At 42.1% G+C, this 26564-nt stretch overlaps 1 protein-coding gene across 7 annotated transcripts in view; it reads right to left on the reverse strand.

Moving 5' to 3' along the window:
- The window catches only part of LOC138631948 (rap guanine nucleotide exchange factor 6-like), a 128739-nt gene that overhangs the window by 43773 nt on the left and 58402 nt on the right, over nt 1-26564 (reverse strand). For all 7 annotated transcript variants that reach the window (XM_069717191.1, XM_069717184.1, XM_069717175.1 and 4 more), the window contains 2 exons: nt 5593-5724; nt 783-963 (listed from right to left, as the gene is read on the reverse strand). In XM_069717191.1, coding sequence (XP_069573292.1) covers nt 783-963; nt 5593-5724 — 313 coding nt within the window. The remainder of the gene's footprint in view (nt 1-782; nt 964-5592; nt 5725-26564) is intronic.

The following is a 26564-nucleotide window of genomic DNA, read 5'->3' on the forward strand; positions in this document are numbered from 1 at the left end:
TTCTTTCAAAGTTTTCCAAGTTTTATTTGACTGCTTTTTAGAGACACAATCATCCAGTAATTAATGTAAAACGTCAACCTAATATTGCAAAGTAGACATGTTTTCTCCAGCTTTACTATTCTTTACACTGGCCCATCAGCCCTATGATTTATCAAGCAACACCTTGGGATGCTGTTTGTCTTAACAAACACTATGGATAGCCAACCTTGAACATCTCTGGCTGTTTATTTAGGAAAATACTTCCAGAGAGTCTCTGGATCGGATAAATGGAGCTGGCGAAACACATTTATCAAAAGTGAATTGAAGTGAGTTCATTTTCTCCCCTCAGCTCCTCGCTGCATTGTGTCTTTTCCTCTGAATGGGCTGTGACGGTGAAGGCCACGAGAAGGCCAGCCTCCCAGCAGGCACACAGCAGGCCGGGCCTTTACAACTTCTCTCAGCTCTCTGATGTGGTCACCTTCTCCTCCAGGACCCCACTGGGTCCCACTAATGAGGTCACTTCTCTGATTGCCTGCTTAAAAGTACACACTGGAAGGGCACCGGTGTTTAGAGACCACTGCGAGGGGTCCTCGTGAGAGGGGGGCATCTGTGTATCTCCCTCGTGTGTGCTTACTGAATGATTGGTGGTCTAAAAATAGCAACGACTTCTCCTTTTCATTTTACTTGAAAATATGCTATTCATTAGCTGATTTAAGAGCGCTCATGTCTGACACTGAAGACCAACAAATGATAGATTCCAAGCAAAAGCAAAAGTAAAAGCAACATAAATAACTCAGACTGACCGATGTCGTCGTCATTGCGGTCGGCCGGATCTTTTTCCAGACACTCTCGGACCAGGTCTCGGCCCAGAAGGGTGTCTGAAGCTCTCTCCAGGTCCTCATCTTCCTCCTCCTCTTCCTCACTGTCCACTGCAGCTTCCGGAAGTCCGGACAGGTCCACGTCCCCCAGCTCGCTCTCAGTGGCCTGGGGGAGAAGACGGTGAACAAAGCAGGACATTGGTTGGTCAATAACAGTACAAGGAAGAATTGTTTAACTTAGAATGACAAATTAAGTCAGTGTTTTATACATTAGTGATGAAAACGCCCCTTTTATGGATTTTTGTGAAATCTAATAGCTTTTGATGGCCATAGGGATTATCTTTCGACTTAAAACTGAATATCTCAAGCGGTGACTTGGGTATTAATATTGGGACCAATGAGCTGGCAAGGAGGACAATAACAAAACAGATTTAAAAGAAAGCAAGTAAAAAGGAGCTTTAGGACTATTCGATATCTTTACAAGACAGTTTAGAAACTGCCACAGCTATGAATTCTGTGTGATAACAGAGATATGAAAAGAGATGACACAAAAGTAATTTTGAGGAAGTCGCCACATTTAAAGTGATCATCTTTATAGTCAAATATTTCACATGATTTCAGTTTTTGACCATTAACAAGTATGAGAGAAATTTAATCTATTAAATTGTCTTTCTAACTCTACAGCTCTATTTATTTCATGAGGGTTTTTGGTGATCCATCCTTCACATAAAACACAAAGAATAACCTTGGAATGGGCAGCTGTACCTGTGACCCTGAGCCAAAACCCAGACACCAAGTCCCCGACGAACAAACAGAGGCTAACGGCCAAATATTTAAATCCAGCAGCAATAATTCATATTTCGCCATATTTCCTCCGTGCAGGGCAGACAGGTGTTTGGCAGAGAATGGTATCTAGAGGGGCTTCTAGGTCAGCTGGGAATTGAACCATCAACCCAGAGGTGAAAAGAGGAACTCTCTAGTGGTGGTGCAAGCATTGCAGGCCATCTGTCACGGTTTGCAGGTTAGGCCTAAAAGCAAAAAGAACTGACTGGCAAAAATGAGCTTCAGACCTTTGTCTGTTCTCCGAATTAATTTGTATTAATGTGTTTATTTAGGCAGAGAATTCACCTCATTTATCATCCTTACTTAATAAAAAGGTGAAAGGAAAGGGCATTGTGCTGCATTTATGGTTTAATATCATACAGGTAACAATGATGGCCACAGGTTGTGCTGACATGGATCTTGAGGACAAATTGTGTTTGTGTTAATATTTTTTTTTAGCACAGAATTAATAAATGCCTCAGCGACTGTGTGGTAGCCATAATGTGCCATTTTCATGTTGACAAAGTTCTAAAGACATTATGTTTGAAGGGAGATTAAGGTGATCAATATATCACCATCTTATACTAGTTTGTCTTAACTTTTGACAATGAGAAAAACAAATAACAATGGCTACTTCTACTGGAAGTAATATCCTGGTGTGCCTGTTTGTTTGTTTATATGTTTGTTAACTACTTTTCTTCTACATTGTATTATTTATTGCCCATAACTGGGCGATAAGCATCGGTGTCCAATGGATGGCTAATATATATTTTTTTGCATTCTTTTAAGTGTAACTTTTCTCTAAACTCCACTTTGAAGGTTCATTGTGGAATAAAGAACAAGATTAAAGTGCAGAATAAAGCCAGTATCTCTTTCACCCAGCGACATTCTCCTGTCAATACCAAATGTTCCAATGTTTTGGGAGTAGCGACTGAGTAGATCCGAGGAGATTCAGCTGGAATATATCATTTGTTGTATCTGGTGGGGAAAAAAAAGGTTCATTTCCTGGCCCACGAGATGGACTCTGCCCAGCGATGCAATCGCGTTCTGGGGTTCTACAGAGGTTTGGGACATGGCCAAAAGGCTTTATGGGTTCCTCCGAGGCAAGGGGATTAACCTAACAGTCCATCTCAAGTTCAAGCACAGGTCCACTCCTGTTTTCATAAATTAGGTTGAACAAGCCATTTAGAGGACTTTTAAAACACACCAGCTGCTCTGTCCTTTCTTGTTCCCGCTGCAGCAGATGCATTTAATTTGGTCAAAGACATGAGAGAAGACAAGCCAGACTAAATTCCGTCCAAAATAATTTAGTTTAAACGCGGTTATTTTCTAACCACTCCAATAATAAATGACTAACAAAATAAAAAAGAATGACCTGAAATAATTTCATTAAATGGACTCTTTCCTGACTTGAACAACAAAACCAAGATAAGCACAAGGCAGGAAAAAAAATACTCATGACACTAAAAAGCTGGACAACAGCCATCCCGCTGTGTAACACAATGTAAACTCTGCAAGTATATTTGTTCTTTAGCTTCATCTCTGATTTATGAATTCTTGGACATTTGTCTCATGAATTCATCATGGACTCGATGTGAAGACAGGCAAATACCAAAAGGGCTTCAGGCCTTTTTTATAGATGTCAAGAATAGGGAACACTTTATATTGTCAGTTAGAGGCTGGCATCGAGGTTGTTAAGTAGTTGCAGAAATTCTTGGCCTTCAATATAAACTTTTATGGAAAAAGGAGGGATTAAGGTAGCGGAGGAGAACTGTGGCTCAGTCCAGAGACAACAACATCTCACTATATTCTCTCTCTCGCTCTAGCTTTCCCCTCATCCACTGTCACTTTCAGAGCTTCTGAGAGCCCGATTCATTCAGAATGCAGGATGCGGCCCCTTTCAGTCCAATACCCCCGGTATCAGAACGAGTTTGAGTCAGGAGGACATTTCTCAGGGACGGGGGACATCGGATCTGCAAGAGCCACTGCATTTTACAGAGCTGTGACAGGAGAACAGAGACAGACAGGAGAAAAAATGAGGGAGGATCGTACAAGTGTTCAGGATATATAGTAGCCAAGAGATGAAAGGAAAGAATGGAAGAATTATGAGGAGTGTGGGAAAGGGCGGCAAAGTTGGGGAGTGAAGAGAAAGTTTAGGAAAGAAAGGGAGTGTGGGTAAAAAAAATTAAAAAAAAAGAAAGAAAAAAAAAACAAGGTGTGGGAGAAATCCAGAACAAAAACAGTGGGTTGCATTGACAGCTGACGACCACAGCTGAAGAAAGGTCAGCGCTTTAAGACAGCTGTAAACAAACACGGAGTCGGGTCAGTGACAAGCTGATGGGATCAGATCCGTGTGATAAATACCTAATCTGAGGATGAGAAGATCAGGTCTCTGTGTTTAACGCCTGTCCCAGGTTGACCTGATTTACATCAACCTGCATTCGCTCACAGGCAGGCCGAAGAGGGAGGACAGGTTGGGGGGCAGATTGTACGATGGGTACTGAGGTAAGGTATCAGACTATATCAGAATTATGTACGTTGTTGTTTTTTTTTTTTTAGTCAGCCAAGTTTTTTGCCTTGACAATAATTTGCGGCCATTTTCTTGGTTGTGCTTTGCCCTGTTTCTTCGCTCTTTCATGTTTCTTTCTCCTTACGTAGATATTTTTTTTGTTGAGTGCATATCTTGCTTGAGTCAACAGATTAAATATAAACTGGCACCTGATAAAATGAGGACATCAGCATCGCTAGCATTCCTCCCTGAAACAAACCTCCTCATTAGCTGTGTGGCCAGCGGTGCCCATAGATCACAGCAGCTCATCAACGAGCTCATTAGTGTGGAGCGAACAGACCGCACTGGCTCCCATGATGAACGCTAACAATGCTATCAAGCTAGCGTCAAAAATAACTTTTCCTAGCCCCCCCCTACACACACACACACACACATTCGCAAACGTGTGCAGAATGTAGTTCGTGGAGAGGAATATAACAAAGCATCCAACTGCAGCGGTGTGTAAAGAAAAGTCAAGTCTAAAGATAATGTGGAGAGGTTTTCTGGATTTATTACGACTTTTTGTGTAAAGACGGGAGATTAGAGGAGCCGAGGGATTAAAATGATTAGATGACAGGCTTATCATGTACGCTTTATACGGGCTATTGATTTGCAGCCGTTTAGATACCCTCCACTCGACGGAGGCATTACATTCCAAAGCGCATTGAGCTGATGAATGCTTCGAAATGTCAAATAAAGGTGAGGCAGATACAAGAGGGGAAAGTAAAATGTAAAGACCCCCAGGCCTGATAATGAGGAATTTTAAATTTAAGAAATAAAATGTTATACATCGAGCTGAAGGTTTTTAAAAAAAAAATGCTACTGCAGAAAAATGCTCCCATTGAAAGAAGGAAGAAATAATTTTAAAATGAAGGAATTAACATTAAAAAGAGTTCAAAGGTCAACAGGTTCCTATTGCTTCTGTTAACTGTGTATGTGTGCTTTAGAGTATATATGGTCAGGTATTTTGATATAGGGGCTGTAATTAATTTGTTAAACTTTGTGTGCTATTTATTTATATATGTTCCTCATTGCATTTTTATGCATTTTTAACTGAATTGAACCTAATTTAATAGCCCAACAAACTGATTTATTCTCAACAGTTACAAAGGAAGAAGGTATGCAGGGAAATTTAGAAAAATATATGCAACAGGGCCAATCATGATCATCTTACTCTGCAGTATATACGTCTACTAACTGAGAGACTGATTCCTGTTCTTTGGAACAAAAGTTGCGGACACAACATCAGCATCAGCACACATAACGTTAGTGAGTGGGTGCAGACAAAATGACATTTTCTGCAGTTCTTCTACTTTCAAACCCCTAAACTATATACACCGTGCACCTTTTGCATCATTTAGGTTCGCTGGTGCAATTTCAGATAAAAAGAAAAGATAAAATGATTGAAAACAATGAGGCACCCACCTGGTAAATATCTGATAGGCTGCTGCTCCCTGAATCACTGGCAATGCTGCATCCTGACTGGCTGGGAGGCATATGCATCACCTGCTGGTGGGCGTGGTCTGTTAGGTGCATCTTATTGAGGTCAGCAGGAAGCTGTTCAGACAGACAGGAAGTGGTGGTAGAGATAGAGAAGAAGATAAACAAAGAGAGAAGGCGAGAGGATATGAGTTCAACAGAGGTAAATACTCTCTCATACACACAGTTCGGCTGAGGCAAACACACACACACACACACACACACACACACACACACACACACACACACACACACACACACACACACACACACACACACACACACACACACACACACACACACACACACACACACACACACACACACACACACACACACGGGCGATGTTTCATCAGCCTGAAAGCCAAAGCTGGTTTGGCACCGTTTGACATGTCATACTCCAGGATAATTAACCTGGGGAGGATGGAACAGTAGATATTTCAGGTGGTGATGAATTATGGTCCAGACATGCAGACTGGACTGATATGATTTCTGGTAGCTGGTATGCTCTTATATTTTTGGAGTGACCGCAACAAAATGATAAAATTGTTCATCCTGGATTTTCTATTACATGGACAGCTTACATGTGAGCTATATGTGCACGCTTGTCTACACATACAGACACAACAGAAAAGAATACACAAACATCGACAGACGGAAATATATTTACATCAACCCAAACAAGCACAAAACAACACAAGGACTCACACATGCAACAACGTGACATAAAGCAGCCACAAACAAAAACAAATCTGGTCTTGGCGGTAAATGTGTTGACTTCTAGATAAGAAGACAATTTGCACAAAGCAAAGTTTGAATATCGATACAAATAAAATCCAGTTGCTTCTATTGTTATTCCATTTTCAGAAAAGTGTACACACACACACTTCAAAATCCAAATTGCTACGGGTTTAATCTCAAATAATATGAGACAAATTTGTCGAGCAGTGAAGTGACTTCTAAAAACACGAGTACCGTAGCGCTGCAGTTTCATCCGAGCAGAAGCAGACAACTTTTTGACATTTCTATCGACAAAAAAAAAAAAAAAAAAAAAAAAATGCGTGGGCCCGGCGGCGCACATCTCATCAGAATAATACCCAACCTTCAGACTAAACTATCATGCAACTTTTAGTTTGCATTAAAACTAGAACTGCTGCACCTATAAAGTCCAGCTCAAACAATAAGGACAAATCAATAAATAGCTGAAGGATGTGTGATTAAGACTAATAACCGAAGCAGGCTAAATACATAAATGATATGCTTGAACCAGTTACTACACACGTAGGTGGTTGCAGAGATGTTGCTAGATCGTTACTGTTTTGTCAGTACGCGAGTCTGTTGCTTGTGTGTGGGAAATGTTTCAGCACCATGGAGAGTGAGATGAAGTGCTTCCCCTGAGCATCGCTTTTCTATTTTGAAATAATTACGCGTGTGAATCCCAGTTACGAGTTTACTTTGTCTTTTTACACCGCCATGTAGTACAGAAACACATTTTCATCCCCGTTGTGTGAGCTGGGTGAGGAAACTAACACGTCCCACTGAAATACTCGATCCACTCTTAATTAACAGACTGATTCAGACTATCATTTAATCAAGTCCTTATTAATTCTTGGAAAGGGAATTCATAACACTGGTGGTATTATGAGAGAGATTTACATCAAGTACATACAAATGAGTCCTCAAATAGACACTCATCAGAGGGAATATAGATACACAACCAACAAAATGCTCCCTTTTTCCCCACCATGAAGACAACTACAACAAAAATAGAATAAGTCTGAAATTGTCTTCGTGAAGCGGGGAAAAGCTCAACTCGACTCTTGAAAGACTCAACGTTAAAGGGTTTAGTACCTCTGCAAAAAAAATTGTTTGTACATGCTAGATACAAGAAGCTCAACCAAAGGTCAAGTCTAGGTTTTACTCCAAAACGTATCAACATAAGGTTGGAGAAATTCAGCGTAACGATACTTTTTCCCTCTACTGTGCAGCTGTGAACAAAGGATTCTTCTGCTACACCCGTACGTGATAGACGAGGATGAAAGAAGAACTAAAAAGCATTTCTGCAAAAGATTGCTCCTGAAAACAGTATTTACTGTCTGATTGAAGACGTTAAAAAAAAAAAAAAAAAAGGGGGATTTCTAATAGAGCAAGATATCTCGGTTCCGCCTCCGTTTCCTGTGCAGGTGTCCACTCTGTCTCAAGAAGAAAGCCAGACGACCTTTACGTCTCAAGCCTTACCAGTTTGGATCGAGGCAGTGTCAGGGTGAGGGAAGACGTCCTCCTGCGACACCGGGCAAACCTACAGCACACCTCCTCCATCGCCACATCAGACAGCGCCGGCCGTCCAAACACACACATATACATTCGCTTAAAACCCCCCTCACACCGGCAGTTGCACATGCAAAGTCGCACCGAGCCAAACTGAAGCTCGGAGGCGAGCTGAGGCTGCGGGCAACCACGGTGCCAACATGCAATATTAAAGACGTTGAGTCTGGGGGTGCTTCCCTTCAGTACTCTCTTCTGATAGGCCTGTTGTACTGTACAACCTTCTCAGCACTTAACTCCCCCCCACCACCCAAACCCACAGGAAAACCCAGTATGGAGGGGTGGAGTTTCAGAAGTTCAATGGCCTGTTCTTAACGTGTGCCATATTAAAGGGGGACACTTAACTTACTAATTCATGGACACTGGATTTACACAACATCAGAAAGGCTGTCTGAAATCACTCGCTGCCATTAATCCATGTGGAATTATCAGTTTTCTCCAGACTGGACCGAGTCACCACACAGTATCGACGATTCAAAGAGGGCTTTGATTTTTATGCATGGGACACACTGCCAGCATCGCATAAGTGTGACGGCTACCTCGCTGTGCTGCTACGGCTCACTCGCCTGGTGTGTGTCCAGATTGGCAGCGCTATCTTTCCCTTGAATAATGACCACCAGTATTGGAGTAATTGAGGTCCTAACAAGTGAAGAATTGCAACCAAAAAGCAGTCAGATGATTGTTTTGTTTTGTTTTGTTTTGTTCACACTTGTTCAGAGAAAGAAAGAGAACGTGACATTCGCCTGTTAAAAGTATTGACAGAATACAATTAAAGCCTAAAGCCACGTCATCGACTTCTGCTGGGAACCATGACAAATTGGCACGACGACAAAACTCCAGACGATGTGGCGTCAACACGCATTAACATGTGCCCTGCAGTAAAGAAAGAAATAAAGATGTAACCAGTGCACGACACGACTGAATACACACATTTCTTTGTGTGTCATGAACGATATGGACGGTTGTGTAGGTGCATGCATCTGCATTATTGTAATTAGTTGTTGGCACGTTTCAGTGTCTTTACTTTGTTTATATCGTACAATACCAGCTTGAACTAGTTATTGATATTAATAGGGTTTTGTTGCAATTCATTTTGGTCGCATTAAAATGAGCGTATATATTTTATTTGAATTATTGCTTTACTATTTTAATGTGTGGACTCCCGGGGATCCATTAAAATACCAAAAATTGTCGTCTGCCAATTTTTGACACAACACAGTGCCCTCGATTTGTGTCGATTTATATTTGTACCATTAATATATGCAGCTGCACGCGGTGCTGAAGCAAAAGCAATTTAGCGAATGATTCATTATGGGTGCACAATTTTTGGACCAAACCCTGGCCAAAGGAGGAAATCAGTGTTATTAAGTGGAGAAGTAATCTATTCCCCATTTAGTCAGTTATTTTAACTGATTGCAGAGCTAAATATCAGACTTTGTTCGAGCCTCTTAGCTTTGCAGCCCCGCAGATTCAAAACCTAATCCCATATTCACAAAATCTAAAAATGCTTCACCGTAGAACTAAAGTTTGTTGAACATCTATAAAAAGAAAATAGTGCATCTGCTGCCCTGTTTCTCCATCACACCTCCCTACATTAACATTTCATGAATACATTCTGGGTCGATCTGTTTTTCTCTCTAACATTACAATTTTAATGGTGTTTAAACTGTTAAATAGCAGAACATTCACACACATAATGACTCTAGCATGAGCTTTAAGTCGTGACTGAAGGAGCGTTTAAGTGAAATCCATTTCCTATTAGGTACGACAGTGTAATGCATTGGGTGATTCACATATTGACCTGCAGACAACACGGAATCTTTTGGTGTTATTGATTAAATTACACCCAATCACGCACGTACACAAGTAGAAATTATCTTCTGTTATTGTTGACCAACACTCCTCTCTACACGTTTGTTGCGTTTCTTTGTGAATGAGAAGAGACAGAAGAAGCGAGAGGGAGGACAGAGAGTGATTGCTAATTTTTTTTTTTTACAGGTAAATACTTATTGATTTCTGTGTGATGGAGCAGTTATCAGCCAGTGATGGTGAAACTCCCACTCTTCATCCATTTAATACATTCACCAGAATTCACAAAGAGGAAGAAACTTGATGACCCGATCCAGACTGCCCTCAGTCCTTCAAAAAAAAATGCACTTAAAAAAATGTTCATAGTTTTTCAAGCCGAGCTCAAAAGAATGTGTGTATTGAAAATGCTGTTGGTCACCATAATTGCTCCTTCTGTTCATGCTGGCTATGAAAGGGAACCCATCTTAAGTGGCCGCGGACAAAATTCAATCGTCCTCCTTCTGTATAGAAATGAAATCTTCCAAATTTACAATCTCTATAACTTCCACCACAGCTCAGCATGGAAACAGGAAATGTTGTCCTAAAAACACAAACTTTTGAAACGACCTCTCACTCAGACTGTTTTAAAACACATCCTCTATTCAGATGAATACTTTCTAACGCAGAATGAGGGCTGGATTTTGTCCTGCACCACTTCCACTAAAATGATATTATAAACTATCTGGCGGATACTAAGAAGGACCACAAACTGGTTCAGTATTTATCGGCACCTGATGATTGTGTTAACAGACTCTAAATATGGTGAATCTTTCCTTCGCGGTTTATGGAAAGCATTTTGGGTTAAGGCGATAATTATACACTTAGTTTAGAGGGAGGTAAGGATTAAGATTAAGGGGTTTAGACGTGAGCTTTAATGTCTGCGTTGTGCTGTTAGAGCAGTCGAACACAAACAAATCCTCCTTTACACCCTGACTAAGACTGTATTTTGTTGTAGCTGATGGTGACGCTGATATTTTGGTCATCCAACAGCTACACTTAAGATGTGTGAAAGAACATGGGGCTTTACGAATTAAGCAATCAGCATTCTGCCCAGACTCTGCAGCAGCAGTTGCGACATTCTTCTCTTCTAACTCGCTGCTGAGCATCGCGATCGATGGGGTCTGCAGGAAAAACTATTCACTGATGACGCTGGCCGCAGTTGACTCCAGTGAAATAAATGTGTGTTGAGCCAATACTGGCAGATAACCCTGGCAGTGCAATACACACTTTTAATAGCACGGGGGGGAAAAACAAAAAAAACAAACAAAAAAGTCAAATTCCCTATTAAGGAAGTTCAGATTTGGGTTCTGATGTGCGCTTTAGAGGTTTCCGGGAAGAAGAGAGGGCGACGGCAGAGCGAAGGAGTTCATGTGTTTGTCTGAGTGTTTGAGAGAGAGAGAGAGAGAGCGATGGATGAGAGGAGAGAAGGGGGGTGTAATTGCGGAGGTCTCGTGGCTCCTATTCACACCACAGACTTAATCCTGCTCTAATCCCCCTCTTTTCCTCTCCCAGCGGGCCGAGCCGCGGGGTGGGGGCGGGGCGAGGGGGACTCCCATTCTCCTCATGCATTAAGGATGAGAGTTAGGAGATTAAATATAAATGCGCAAGGTTCCTTCGGCTGTACAATTCCATCATGTCAAACGAGCGGGGCGCAATCATGGGAGGATCGAGCAGACTGTAAATGTTATGTCGCCGTCGAACACACCGAGTTTTCACAGTGGCAATCACTCACCGGGTCAGATTAACTTCGGAGAAATGAACCTATCATCTATCATAATAAAAGGGCAGTGTAGTTTTAGTCTGCGTAAGAAGCAGCAGCCAAAGCTGGTGAGGGAAAAGGCTCGGAGCTGTCAAACCATTAAGCCGCTTTGTAGCTTGGCAGCTCATAAATGAATAATAGGCCAAAGTAAAACAGCTGGGTTGGACAATTCACTGTGACAGGAAGTAAACAGATAGTAATTTTGCAACATCACTGCTTGATGTTTATACCACCATTTTATGACGTGTGTAGATGTGTTTGTTAGTTCACTGATCATAAAAATCACCCACTAAGACAATGTAATGACTTTGTGGGTAGAGACAAATCTAAATAAGCTGCGTAGCCAGCACTTACAGAATATCATATAGTTCATTGCAGTTTCCCACTCAAGTAAGGGAGAAAAATGCATTAACCGACGTTCAAATTGCAGCTCTGCATTTTAAGCCCTCTTTATGACTGCATTTGTCTGTCAGTAGACCTACTCAAGTCCCTGAAAGCACAACAAACCAGTCCAAAAATATATATTAGGGTGATATCTTCTTTCTCCTTCTTCTATTATTGCATCCAGTTTAAACAATGAGATTAACTAGCTGTGGGCCTGAGTGCTCTGTTCCACCTATTTCCTCAGCTTATAAAGACCAGACTGGCCATTTGGCTCCACAAACCTCAGCCTGGGTTTCCCAAAAAGCATTTTTAGGTATTTTAGGTTTGAGGTACCAGAAGAGGCTACGCCATTAAAAATAAGAGACGGTCAGGAGGAGGGCGCTGTCAGCTTCAAAAAAAAAAAAAATTAAAAAAAAAGGGCTGCTGCTTTACCTTGAATCATGCTATGCTTTCATTTAGTTGGACCCCAAATTGTTTTGTTTTTTTTGCAGAGAATTCGTTTGGATGCACAGACGGCCTTTGAAGACTAAACGGCAGCAAACGCCTGAGACTTCACTAAAATACTGATAATCAGAGAGAAAGATACTTCTGCGCAGCCAGATATGAAGGCAACAACAGATACCGAGGACAAGAGGACTGGAAAGAAGTTACATCCACAGAGATGCACAACAAAATAGGACAAAGATACAAGAATGAATACATGAAGATGAATAATAAAGAGGATGAATGGCTTCGCTAAGTAATTCAAGAAAATGTGATGGAGCTGATGAATCCTGATGAGGATGATAATTAAGGCGGGTTCAACAAACAATAACACAAACATAGCTTAATGAATATTGAAAGAGAACTGTGCTGTACGTGCCAAGACAAAACAAAATGACAGCATCACAGAGATCAATGGGAAAACCTTGTTGTAGTCACAGTTAGTAAAGAGTGTACCAGAGACTTACGGCACCAGAATTTTGTGTATCCATCTGTCACTTTACTCACAAAAACATGCCAAAACCACACAGGAGAGATGCACCAGTAAAGACCAGTGCATGGCCAGATTGAACTATCCTGGTTAAAAATGACAAGTCAACCAAAAGGCACAGAAAAACACAGAAAAAAACCCCACCTTAAAATGATAAGGTACATACATAAAAGGTAATACAAAGGTTATTTTTAGATTGAGCGAGCTATTTCTGACCAAAGCAAAGATTCAGGTATCAATAATTACCCCCAGCTCATTACGACTGCCATGTTTAGCTGAAAGCACCTGCTGTACATGACTCACAACCTCACAGGAAAGCTGAGTAAATACAGCATGTTAATGGATGGTGAGGTCACTGGTGGGATATCAGACACTAACGTGGTCGGCCTGTAGGTGTCAGCAGCGACAAACTGCCTTCACTTGACCCTAGTGGTACAGCCAAGAACAACAACCGTCACTCTCAAGTAAATGAAGCACACGCATAAAACAATGATACTTTTATGAGTTGTTTTTGCTTCAGTTACACTTAAATAATGTAAATAACTCTCAAAAGTTGCAACAGCGCTGCAAGTCCTTGCTATAGTGCTATCATCGACATAAATCTTAAAAAGAAATCTCTGGAAGGGGACACATTTATGCGTCAAGAGTTTTCTAACAGCTTCTTTTTTTAAATAGAAGCTTCAGAAATAAAGGTGTTAATTGGGAGGTTGATTGCAAAGAAAGGCTTTTCCCACAATGGGTTTAGCTCATAATTACACATTAAAATGTGGAAGCCTTGGCCACAGAATGTCTTCACTGATAGCAGCTGTCGCCGTGTTAATTTAGCTCTCACAGCAGGTTGTTTAACCAGAAACCACATCACTCGCAGCAGCAGTGCATCTCTGCACAAAGGAACAATGTTGCTACTGTCTCACAGCACAAATGAGTCGTCCTCGCTTTGATGTAGCACTTAACTCGATGTCTGAACCCGATTTCTGCTGGTTTTCTCGATTCTCTGCTCTCCGACTCGCTCTGCTTCTTTGCGTCGTCGGTTATTGACTCGTCTTCCTGTCACTGTCTGTGTGACGGTTCCGCTCCCTCATTAAAACCTAGAGTCTGCGGTTCCCCCGTCTCTATTCCACTCTTAGTTTCCGGCCTCCACCTCTTTTGGTCTTCACCTTCTTTTTTCTGTCAAATTTTTGTTAGGACGTTCTCCATTCTTGCATTTCGGATCAAACATCCCTGCGCACGCGCACGCACACGCACACGCACACGCACACACATTTTGAAGCTCCAGATTTAGCCCTGCAGCGTCAGAGTAGAGCTTTGATCAATTGAGGCCACTCATGGCCTTGAATGTTGTAAGAGGTGGACCGTGTCAAGAATATGCGCTCTCTCTCACACACACACACGCACACACACACACACACACTGTATGCACCACAACAACACCTACAAAGGTACACACAACGCAAAATCACACCAACAGTCTGTTCAGAGTTTATTATGTGTAAACTGGAGGCATCTACGGGCTCCAGTCAGAGGAAATTATTTTCTCACAGCCATGCTCCACTCCATTACTGGCAAGTCCACAGACGGCTGGATTAAGATACAGTGAGGGAGGACAGATGGAGATGGGGAGAAAATAGAAGAACCTGAAGAGAATGTGAGTGACGAAGACAAAGCGAGGGAGAGAGGGGGGGGTTGGAGAAACGACGGTGAGAAAGACAAAATATGATTGAGATTGAATTGAGTGTATGTTTAAGAGTGTGTGTGTGTGTGTGTGTGTGTGTGTGTGTGTGTGTGTGTGTGTGTGTGTGTGTGTGTGTGTGTGTGTGTGTGTGTGTGTGTGTGTGTGTGTGAGAGTAAAGGTAGCAGAGAGAAAATCAGAGAATATAATGGAGATGGGAGTGATACCGAGGGGTGGAATGAGAATGAAGTGAATGTGAGCGAACAGATGAAGATAAAAAGTCTTCCAATATTCTCTTAAGAATCTAATTCTACCTCAGTCCAGACAACCATATCTCTGCGCGCGCGCGCGCGTGTGTGTGTGTGTGTGTGTGTGCGCGTGCTTGAGCGTGTGTGTGTGTGTGTGCGCACACATCATGCGTGCGAGAGTGTCTGCACCGGCTGCTGCGAGGGGAGATGTAATGAATTGAAGTTCAAATTGGAGGTGACAACTGCAAAGGCAGACATGTAACAGAGGAAGGGAAGGAGAGGGAGATGGTTGGAGTTAGCGGGGGATCACATGAGGAGATGAGGACTCAGAAACTGTCAAGCAGAGAAGCAACGCATGTGCATACACACAAACAAGCGCATGCGTTCTCTCGCTCACAACCTCTCCTGTGTTCCTTCTCTAAATCCAGGCCCTGCTTTCCAAAAAAAAAAAAAAAAAAAAAAAAAAAAACAGGCGCCAAAATCAAACTTCCACACAGACAGAGTGCATCACTGCTGCTGCTGCTTCACATTAGCTGTTAATCACTTCTGCTGCACCGCAAATTAAACTCCAGACAACACTCTCTCTCTCGTGAGAATTGCACTTGATCGCGCACCGAGAGGACTTGCTCAGAAAGTATGTTGAGTCTGAAGTCAACGTGGCGCCTCAGTTTGTTTGAACATCCTCTGTCATTAAACGCTGCGCTGATTTCAGTTTACGCTTCATGAGTCCTGCTCACCGTGTCTTCTGTGGCGCTGGAGGAAGCTTCTTAAAGGTGGAGAAAATCGCCATGACAATGTCATCAAGCTGCGTTAGAAACTGCGGGGCTGGAGTATAAAAGACGCGGGCGTTTACCAGGCTGGGAGTGACGAGTGAAAGATGATATCAGGTTGTAGGCGAGAAAGTTTGGATCGTTCTTTTCTTCATAATTTTCTCAAAAGCCCATCAGCTTTAAGGAAGTGCGCTAGTATGCAGCATCTCAAACTCAATATGATCAGAGACATTGCTGTTTTAGGAAGAAAAAAAACCCGGAATATTTCAAGTGAGGTTGTTGTCCAGCAACCGACACTTAAACTGCACAATCTTGGAAAAAGAAAATCTGTCATTGTTGCAAAAAACTGTTTCTAATTGCATGAAAATGACTTTGTATACAGCAAAAAATGTGTTAAGCAAAATATGCCGTGTAACATTTTAGATGAGACATTAAGTGTTGGAATCTGAAAGTGGGACAACTTTAAAGAAAAACTACTCTTTTTTTCCCCAAAATGAGGTGGGAATTCTGCATGGCAACAAATTACCTCGAAAACTCAGTGAAATTTGTTTTGATCTCAGTTGAGATTTGGCAGACACTGGTCTGGTTTGTGAGGTACAGGGTTCAGCAATAATTGGTTGGCAAGATCTTAGCCTGGACAGACATTGGCTGGCAAGTTTCTGCAGTGGATAAACAGCCATTAGTTGGCAGTTTGCACACTGTCCAGTGCCAGTATTGTGACAGACGGGATGCTGAATGGCACCGGCGCTGCCAGAGGCCGCTGACTTTTGCCCCAGTTGTCTGATGAAGGAAAGGACAGCACAGGAACAAGAGACAAGAAAGATAGACAGGGACGAACAGACAGGAGAGTTTGGTGAATGTGTGATGTTTCTCTGTCATTTCCTTTTAGATGAATCATCCACAGATCCTAAAATCCTGAGCACATTACTGTATTACTAAACACGGGGATTGACCCTCGAACAATGGACGGTGGACCGGTAAATGTCTGTCAGTGTTGTTGCTTTTTGGAGTACATGACCACTTTGAAATGAAAGAGTTGGACCTCATGGAAATGTCCATTATCCTGAATCAGCCGTGAGTCAGAACTATTGTATTATTTATTGAATATCTTACAGGAATCGTTAAAGAATGAGCCCCGTTAAACAAAATAATGACATATACAGAAATGTATATTGGTGAATCAAGTCGGTGTAAGTCTCAATTCTTGGTTATGAAGTCTTGTGTAAAGTCCAAATAAAAAAAAAATGTCATATCTTTTTGTGTCTGTGCTGTTGCGACCTCAAAAATGCTCCTTTCCGGCCTGCGTATTCAACACAATCGACTCCTAAAACGCAACCGAATTGCTGCTAAAAAAAAATCTTAATTTTTTCTGTCAAGCTACCAGAAACGTGAAATACAGGAAAAGATTTCAACTCCATGTAAAAACAACAGAGATGTTACATAATATATGGGTCAGTAGTAATAACACTGAATAATGTTTCAGCCTTTCTCTCTCTGTCTGAATAAACCCGGACAGTCTGGATTTCCTTGGTGAGTAATGGCTCTAAATTGGCTGCACACTCATTCATCCCACACAATCTTTACCACTCATTCAGCCGTCTCGAGGCTTAAACAGTCAAAGAAGGTAATTAGCATGGGCCGGCACCCCTGCAGAGAAAAAGTATTCTTCTCCGGAGGACTGGAAGTATTACAACCAGGCTTTAGTGGAAATTCCTTCCAGGTGGTATCCAGGGAGAGTGTTTCTATCTGTGTGTGTGTTTGTGTGTGTGGCAGCAGGTAACAGACGTTTGTCGCTGCCCAAAAGACTTGGTTATATCCGAAAGGAACATTAAACCTGTCGCAGGCCATCTGTCCTCCTCTTACGCTCGCTTTAGCACCTGGGCGAGGACAGTTTCATGGCAAACGGGGAGAGCGAAGCAGAGTCTAAAACCTTTGAGGATTACAAAACGTCTGCGCTTCAATTAACCGGGACAGTTAGGATGACAAAACACTGATGGTCATTGAACTGTCCGACGTCGCCCTCCTTTAAAAAAAGAGACGTAGTTTCCGCCACATCAGCCTTTTCTTTCTCGTCCATCTCCTCTCTTCATTTAAGGTTTTTTTTTTTTTTTTTTTTTTTTTTTTTGCTTTCATCCTGTCAGTTCTGTTCCTGAATAAAAATCTATGTTTGACTTGATTTTGGATAATTTAATGTTAACTAATGACAGAGCACCCAAATCTCCTGTCTGAGACTGTATGTGCTCTGTAGGCTGGTCAGATTTTACTGGCTAAATAAGCAACTTGTGATATACAAATAATATCTCTGTAATTAACACAATGAGAAGTAAATATCCCCATCTGTTGGTAAACAAAGTCTTGTTTCATCAGCTTATTTGTCTGTTTGCCAATACCTCGCTCTTGTTCTCTCTCTCTCTGTGTGTGTGTGTGTGTGTGTGTGTGTGTGTGTGTGTGTGTGTGTGTGTGTGTGTGTGTGTGTGTGTGTGTGTGTGTGTGTGCGCGCGCGTGTGTCTATGAGAGTGAGACTGTGTGCGACAGGAAGCTACTAGGCGTCTCTGTCTGAGCCCCTGAGGAAGGTGGGCCATGGCCAGGTCTGCCGGATACAGGAGGAAAGGCAAAACACTTGGCTTGAATACTGATACAAACACATATGCCCTTACACACACACACACACACACACACACACACACACACACACACACACACACACACACACACACACACACACACACACACACACACACACACACACACACACACACACACACACACACACACACCGTAGCACCTCCTGGCTCCCCTCTGTTAACAGATGCTTCCTGCCCTGCAGCCCAGTCCACACTGCTTCACACTCATAAACACACATACAGCGTGTCCCTGGCGCCCCTACAGGTTGACCCAGAGGCCGGTTGGAGGGGCGTCTCCATCCCGTGGTTCTACTGTGGTTGTTTTTTGTTCCACCATGTTGGACCAGTCACCTCAGCCCAAACGGAGCTAAGTGCAATTTTGGTACGACACAATACTTTTTTTTTTTTTTTAACTAAAGCTAGACTCCAGAGTCTATCAGACATGTTATGATCCTGCTTAACAAAAACTGTGCTTGACAACAAAAGGAAGTCAATGAAACTGGTAGGTATTAGCTGCTGCTAATATGACTGAACAAAAGCTATTATTTCCATTGTGGCATGAATTTCTCGTTCCATTGTTTAACGCCACGCTGCTGCCAAGATATCGCGACGAGGCGAGCTGCAGATGTGCATTTGTGTGTAAAAGGAGTTTAATGTGTTTATTAATATTCAGTGCGAAAGTGTGAACGAGGAAATGTGGTTGTCTGAAAGCAGAGGAAAAAAAAACAAAAAAAAAAACATGTAAATGTCAAGTGTGGCTCTATAGTCAACGGAAATTTGAATTCCTGCAAGTTAAAAATTGACAAAGGACCCCAATAACAAAGAACTGCTTGCGTTAGAGGTCAGTTTAGTACTTTCAAGCATGTCTGTGTAATTTAGCATTTTAGAAAAGAAGTGGCAAATTACAGTCATAGATTTAAGTGTTCCTGCATTTCCAAATGGCTTGACAGACCTTCAATTTCTCTCATCACATTGGTTTTCATACATGCATGCCACACGCTGCCCACCCCCCCCCCCCCACCTCACACTGTCTTTGTCTTTGTTGTTCTCACAAATTCACAAACAGCCAACAACACAAAAAGGCCACAGAGCAATCAGCCATCCGCCCCATCTTGTATTTATAAATGCCCTTGAAAAATATCCAGTAAAGGCTCTCTGGTTGTGCAGGCAGACGAGGGGATGTGGATCAATAGCAGCAAGATAATGGGAGCAAGTGAAATTGAGGAGGTGGGGGCCATGAGTGGTTGAAATATCAGCACTGGGATGTGTGTGCATTTGCATGTGTGTGTGTGTGGGGTGGGGGGGGTGGGGGGGTGGGGAGAAGGGTAGTAGCTCATCATGACAGCTCCAGTAGGAGGAGTCTGCATATATAAAGTGTTTGTTAGTAATTTATGTGTATGTGCATATCTACTGTGATGCCAGTATGTAGACCTACCTGTGTGTGTGTGCGTGTGCGTGTGTGTGTGTGTGTGTGTGCGTGTGTGTGTGTGTGTGTTTTTGTGCACAGAGGCCGGAGAGAGCCTCTTCCCTTTCAGGCCATTTAGCGCTGTAACGTTTGACCAGCTCGGGCGTGTAAATGCACACAGGCTCTGAGTGGGCCTTTCATTGTAAAATTTCAGCCTATCTTCGCTAATGGACAGTAATTACACCATTCAGGACGCAACACAGCGCCTTTCAGGCCACTGTGATTTTTTTTTTTTTTTTTTTTGAAACATTCAAATAGTACTGCTGGTAGCTGAGTGGTAAACTACGAAGGAAGTGAAAGCCCAATACGATTAGCTTCTTTATAATGACACAAAATGGTGTCATCATGAAATGTGTGCACGAGAAATGATTTTTTTTTTTTTACATATCATCCTGTTGAGGCCAACGTCTGAATTTCTGTAAGATGAATGACTGATTACGAGTTGTGGTAATATGCTGGAGTATGACACTTGATCAAAACCCCAAATAAATGTTTCAAAGACCCCGAACAACGCCCTTCTCAGCAATACAGTGACTGAGCAAAAGCTCCGCCAGGTTGCCGTACCAACCAGAATCAGGGGTGAAATGGTACGAAAGTCTACCCGAATGATGGTGGGATGAGCCGTTGTTGCCGGTCAACGGTTTCTGTGTAAGCTATAGCTTCCATAAGTGAATATCCTGCATAGATCAACTTCAGAACCCTTGTTACGTTTGCTTTGGAGAGCACTGGTACTCGCACGTTTCGGATTTCTCCATGGAGCTGAAACTTGAGCGGAGATCAAATATCAGAGTTTGCGTCAAACTCGGAGCAGGACGTCAGAGTCCAAGACGGGAGAAGGATTTCTCGCACGCAACAACACAGTCGTCGCTCCCCACCCTTCACCCGCCTGATACGGGACCTTCTGTAAGAGATGCCGCGTAGAAAAAGAGGAAGAAATTTAGCAACAATGTGTGCTTCTGTTTAGGAATAAATAGTAATTTATGACTTATGGGAGGTGAGTAGGGCACGGTGTGGCTTAATGCAATCCATATTGATCTTTATCACCCCTACTTCCTGTGCATATGATATCCTAGACCTCCCTCGGCATGCTAAAAGCCCCTCTTGCTCAGATTCTCTCCCTCTCTCTGTTCTCGGCCATCTCCCACTCTCTCTCTTTCTTGGTACCCCCCCCCCTCCGCTACCCATCTCTGAGCTCGAAGGCTACATTACCTTGACACCCCGCGTGAATTCTGTCAGCTCGTCTGTCAGCCTGCCTGCGGGGCCGAGGTCAGAGTAAATCTGCCGAGGCCGACGTGAAGAGGCATGTGGCATTACCTCGCCTGGCAAAGGTCGTCCGCTTAGCGCACAAAAAATGGTTCTGTCAACATATTCAGGCACCGGGGGCGCCCCGGTGCAACTATATAATACTCTTTTAATGGCGCCTGCGGTTTCCATCTGCTGATCGGATGATGCGGAGGATTACAGTACAAAGTGCATTTTGTGATCCACGGCTACTCCGACTGTAAGACCTGTTGGCCGCAGCGATTTTTTTTTTTTTTTTTTAATCAATCGAATGCTTTCTTGTAAAAAGCTCAAATCAGGGTTTGATATTTTTACTTTTCTCTTTCAGTAAAGACAACACGGGATGCAATTAACGCAACCACATCGGACTCTGTCACTATTCAAATGTCACCTTCTTTGTTACAGTAGCTAATTTGAATGTTCTGGGTCTTGTTTTACTCTGCAAAACCCATTAAGTGTAGGCCACTGGTTTTGGAAAAGCTTGTTCTGCAAAGTGTTGTTCTTTCCAAGTAATGACAGTAAAATATGTTTTACTCTGGGTTTCCAAGTATCGATTTTGCTCAAAGTGTAATTTTTCAGTTGTTTTTTTTAGAAAAAGCCAATGTTATAACATCTGCAAGGGATGATAATATTTTACTTAAACTTAGATGATGAAATTAAAAAGTTGATTTCGGGCATTTCACAAACACTCTACCTTCTAATCTTCAACAAGTTAGTTTAGTTTGCTCATTTATTTGACAGAAACAAGACATTCATTGTCATCTCTAGACGCCGAGTTTATCTTCTGAGTCAAAGGCACTACAACAAACAGAAAATGACTACTGAATGGATTTAAAATTGCTCATTATGGGAAAAGTCTCTCCAACAACGAGGACCCACCCAAAACCCCATATATGTTTGGTGCAACCAAACGATCTCGGTCATTGTTTTTGCCCATTGCTTCTGCAAATAAATCGCAACAAGCTTATCTCTGAAAAATGAAATCATTTTGCTAATTACTTGAAGTGTTATCTTCCTCCCTCAGTGGAACATCTGAACATGTGCAGCCTTTTTGAAAAGGAAAAACCCCGTGAAGCTTTGAGGTGCTCAATTCCTAATCAGACCCGTGTCGGTGTCTTGGCATGAAGCCACAGCACTGAGCAAAAGGGTCAATAGACTGTACTCAAGAATAATGAATCTCCTTATTCCACTCAATAGAGGTTCAGCAGTTTAATGTAGCCATCTATCCTTTCTGATCTGATGATGAATGGTCGACCAGTAATTGTTGCTTAAATCAAATACAACATCTAGCTGTTGAAACAGAAGTAAATCACTGAAGATAATGATTTTGTTTGGTATATTTACAAAATGTCTGCTCATTTAAATCTGCTTTGACATTACTTAAATTACTTGTAAAAAAAAAATAAAAAAAAACCATTTACTTGACAAATTACATCTTGCATGATTTTCCTGAGTTAGCGCTGGTGCAAGTGGGGAAGCTCTCATTTGAATATGCCAGATGCTTTGTCTGTCTACCTGTCCATCTGTCTGACCTGCCTCGCCTGGCTCAGCCTGCCCTGGCACTAAATCCATCATCCCCCTGTAGCTCTCCCCCACCAACGCCTCCATCACCCCATTACTATTCAATGCAGAATGGGTCCACACAAACTGATTATGCCAGCGTTTAGCAAGGCCCATTGATTGCTGAGGGAAGCAAAGGCATCAGCCTGGGTCAGCCCGAGTCTGGACCATGATGCACTCTGCCAGAGACATCCGCAGCCAAACAGGGGGGTGGAAGGGGCGAATTATTAGAATTACTTTCACCCTGAGTTATGTGCTTGTGTTGAGTGTAAATCCTCTCATCGGGAGTGTGTCACACTTTCTGTTTTTTTTTTTCAAGCAAAAACATATCTGGTTGGAAGTGACTAGTGGTGAGAAATCTTTCTAACGTGAAAAGAAGAATGAAACGATGCTCAAGTAGGAACTTTATGAATCATGTAGAAGTCTTTAACTCTGTAGTAAAGAGAGAAAAGGGTTTGATAAACCACCACCGTGCAGTTTTTTTTTTTAAAGTCCAATATTGTGTAAATTCTGACTCCCTTGTCTTTTTATTTATTTATTATGAAGCTGGTCTAGCTGCTAGATAAAAACAGTGAAAGTGTCAAAATGCTCAAAACACAAAGAAATGCACACAGACTGTATCCAACAACCGTGCCATTTGGACCTCAATAAGTTTGTGATGGTCATCAATATCAATAAGAAGATGCTTTGAGAAAAGTGTAAGTACACAAGCTGAAGAGTCAGTTACACTGTCGTTTAGTGCCACTATCACACAAAGTTGCCAACTTTAAACCAACTTTTAAAACTGCAGAGCGACCAAGTAAGAAGTTAAAAGGTACTCCACGACATCTGGAAGTTTAATAAGTCATGGGTGACATTTGGTGCAGAGGCAGGGAGTAAATGTTGGACTTGTGAGGATGCAGATGGTTTGAGAAGGAGTTGGTGTGATTTATAGGACAGGAAGGAGCAGATGAGTGAGAACACGGCCCAGCAGGGCAGCAGCAGGAGCAGCAGCAGCATCAGACTGGCAACAACAACAACAGGCCCCATTACTGATGTTTGAATAATAGATGGGGATGGAGGGAGGGGAGGGTGGAGGGAGAAGAGGTTCAGAAGTAGTTGAGGATGGAGGAGTCCCTGACTAAAAACAGATGAGGAAGGAAGGGAAAGGGGCGATTGGTATAAAAATAGAAGGAAGGAAGAGTTCAAGTTAAAAAAAAAAATGGGAGGAAAAAAAATACATGCAAGAGGCAAAAAAAAACACAGAAGCTCCAATGAAGGCAGTGGGGAGGGTCAGAGAGTTCAGCAGCACAACATTTCGACAAGTCTTCTAGCATCGGGAGGACGTAGATGGAGGTTGTGTTCCGCTGGGATGAGCAGCATGTGATTTAAAAGGGACAGTTCACCCATAAACGCAACACAATAAACCAATAAAATGTAAGCAAGCAGTTGAAAGCCTCTATAAAAAAAAAAACAACTGACTGCTTTCTTAAGAAGAGTACCCGAAAAGACCTCCCGTTTAAAAAGTCCTGAGTTGTTTATTGGAGAGGTAAATAAATCTAGACCTCCCAAGTGCTCAGTGCTTCAGACAAAAAAAAAAAAAAAAGCCCTCCTGGCCTCATAGAGCAGCTCCACTGGCCTACATTTCCCTGCCTGTCATCTGATGCCAACTTTCCAGTCGCTCAGTCAATATTTCAATAACTATCCTCTGACGTTAGAAATTAGATCAAGCAAGTATGGCATGCTATTCGGTAGGAACAGTTGCATTGAACAAAAGTACCTACATGGCAAAATAAAGTTGAGTCTGGAGGGTTCCTCTGCAAGTCGGTTAGTGAACAAGCTGTAGAAAAGACAGGAGAAGCCAGTTGGCAACTGCAGATTCCCCGTAGAGAAGTAAAACTAAATGATTCATTTGAATCAAACAACGACCTGCTCACTACCTCTGTGTCTCTGAGATCTACTGTAGTAAGCCGGCTTGTTAAGCTTTCAGAACAAATTTGCATTTAGGCAAATTAAACCTCTGACTGGTGGCAAATCTATTCGATGCAAAGCTGCACTGCTGCTGCTCGGGCTGGTGAATCATTCAAGATGACTCCAAGATCACTGCAATTAAGAATATCACCAGTCCCAGCCAGTTCAGGCCCGCCAAAACTATCCAAAGAGACTGAGTTCTGGAGAAAATAATTGGCCCTCATTCTAAGAAGGCAGTCAATTATAAAATTGTGAAAACCTCTTGTGGAATAAAAATCCCTGCTTCAGAGGCTTTTTCATACTGATTTATATTTCTGGTTCTTTCTTTTTTTTTTTTTCTTTTCTCTGTCTTTCTTTTCCCTCAATCCTCAAATCACACTCCAGAATTGCACTTCCTCCTTCTTCCCTGAGATGCCAATGACTGATTTTACATCCCTCTGCAGACCACCCTCACACTTCCACCTGACTGCAGCGGGTTTGATTGCTACTGTACCTCCAGACAGAGATCAAGCTGCCTAATGGGAGAAAAAAGGGAAACTTTAATTAACCTTTGGAAAAGGTGGGCACATCACAGACGCCAACCAATTAAGAATGAACTTCAAACAGGCAAGGCTGGATGAAACCTCAGCAGCTGTAGACGGAGGACAAATTAGCTCGACTCGTGGAGCCCATTCGTGGTCCGGTAATAACATAAAGATACACAAGTTCAAGTTTAGCTGGTGCAAAAAAACAAAAAAAAGAATGAGGAAGAACTGAAGCCTAACACTTAATTAATGCCTGAAATATTAATGAGTGTACATGGCAGCCCATTAGCAACAAGATGTATCAGATCAAAGATACAGTAAGGTTGATGTCTTTGTGTCTTCATATAGTTTAACAAGCTGAAATGATGTTGATCAGTCAGTAAAAAGTGAATTCATCTACAGCTGTTTTGATGATCGATTAGTCCTAAAAGTCATTTTTTAGCAAAAAAAAACACACACAAAAAAAACAACGCACAGACTGTCATGGGAAATTTCACTTACAAAATAAGCAAACTAAATGTCAATACTTCCATTAAATGGTGTTTACATGGCTGCACGGATGAGTTATCATGAAGTGAAATGACAAAAAAAAAAAATACAAAAATACAAAACATCCCCCAGAACTGGATTTACGAGGTTTGTATTCAGCAGCGGTGACACCAGACTCCTTGGAAGCAGAGAGCTCGATGCATCATTTGAATCACGCGAGGGATGAAGAGCAATAAAGAGGGGTAACAAGGTATTTAAGAGTTCCTTCTGTACTACATGTGGTACTGATTTAATGTGTCGTCTTAGACTGAACATCTTCTCTCTCTATCCCGTTTCATCTCAGGGGAGCTAATTATTACTTATTCTACTGAAAGCATACGCACGCACGCACACACACACACACACACGCACACACACACACACACGCACACACACGCACACACACGCACATAACAAAGACAAACATCTCTGAGGCTTTCAGCACCCAGACAGATGCTCCCGAAGAGACAGATATATAGGGATCCAGTATGCAACAGTCATTCTCCAAGAGACAACCAATGAGCCACAGCGAAGAGGTCCTGGCACGACACCACTCAGCTGATCCTTTATATTGTTCATCCATTTTGTTTTATTGTTGGGAAGAAAAAAAAAAATGGAACATGTATCAAAACAAGAAAACCCGAAAGGACACAAAGTAACATTTCATGCACTGTATTTGCATCATGAAGTTCACCACGGGCTAACTCTGGCAGATTATTCTGAGTAACTGAAAGTGGGACATCAGACTGTTAATTATACCCACAGCCGCATCATTAGCAGCTGGGGGCTGACTACTGGGAGGCAACACACAGATTAGACAGGTCAGATGCATGTATGGACAAACAGATATATAGAAAAAATTAAATAAATACAAAAAAAAAATTATATATATATATATCATTTGTCATCATGACTGCTAAGTTGTTGCACAAACCCGGTACTTCATGGTGCCTAACTTTATCTGCAGAATTTTGGCTATGGTTTTATCTATTTCATAAAACTAATATGAC

The sequence above is a fragment of the Brachyistius frenatus genome, unplaced genomic scaffold (genome assembly GCF_029030835.1).
Source record: "Brachyistius frenatus isolate BFR_SWC_R1_liver_20210118 unplaced genomic scaffold, ASM2903083v1 Contig_5, whole genome shotgun sequence".
Classification (NCBI taxonomy): domain Eukaryota; kingdom Metazoa; phylum Chordata; class Actinopteri; family Embiotocidae; genus Brachyistius; species Brachyistius frenatus.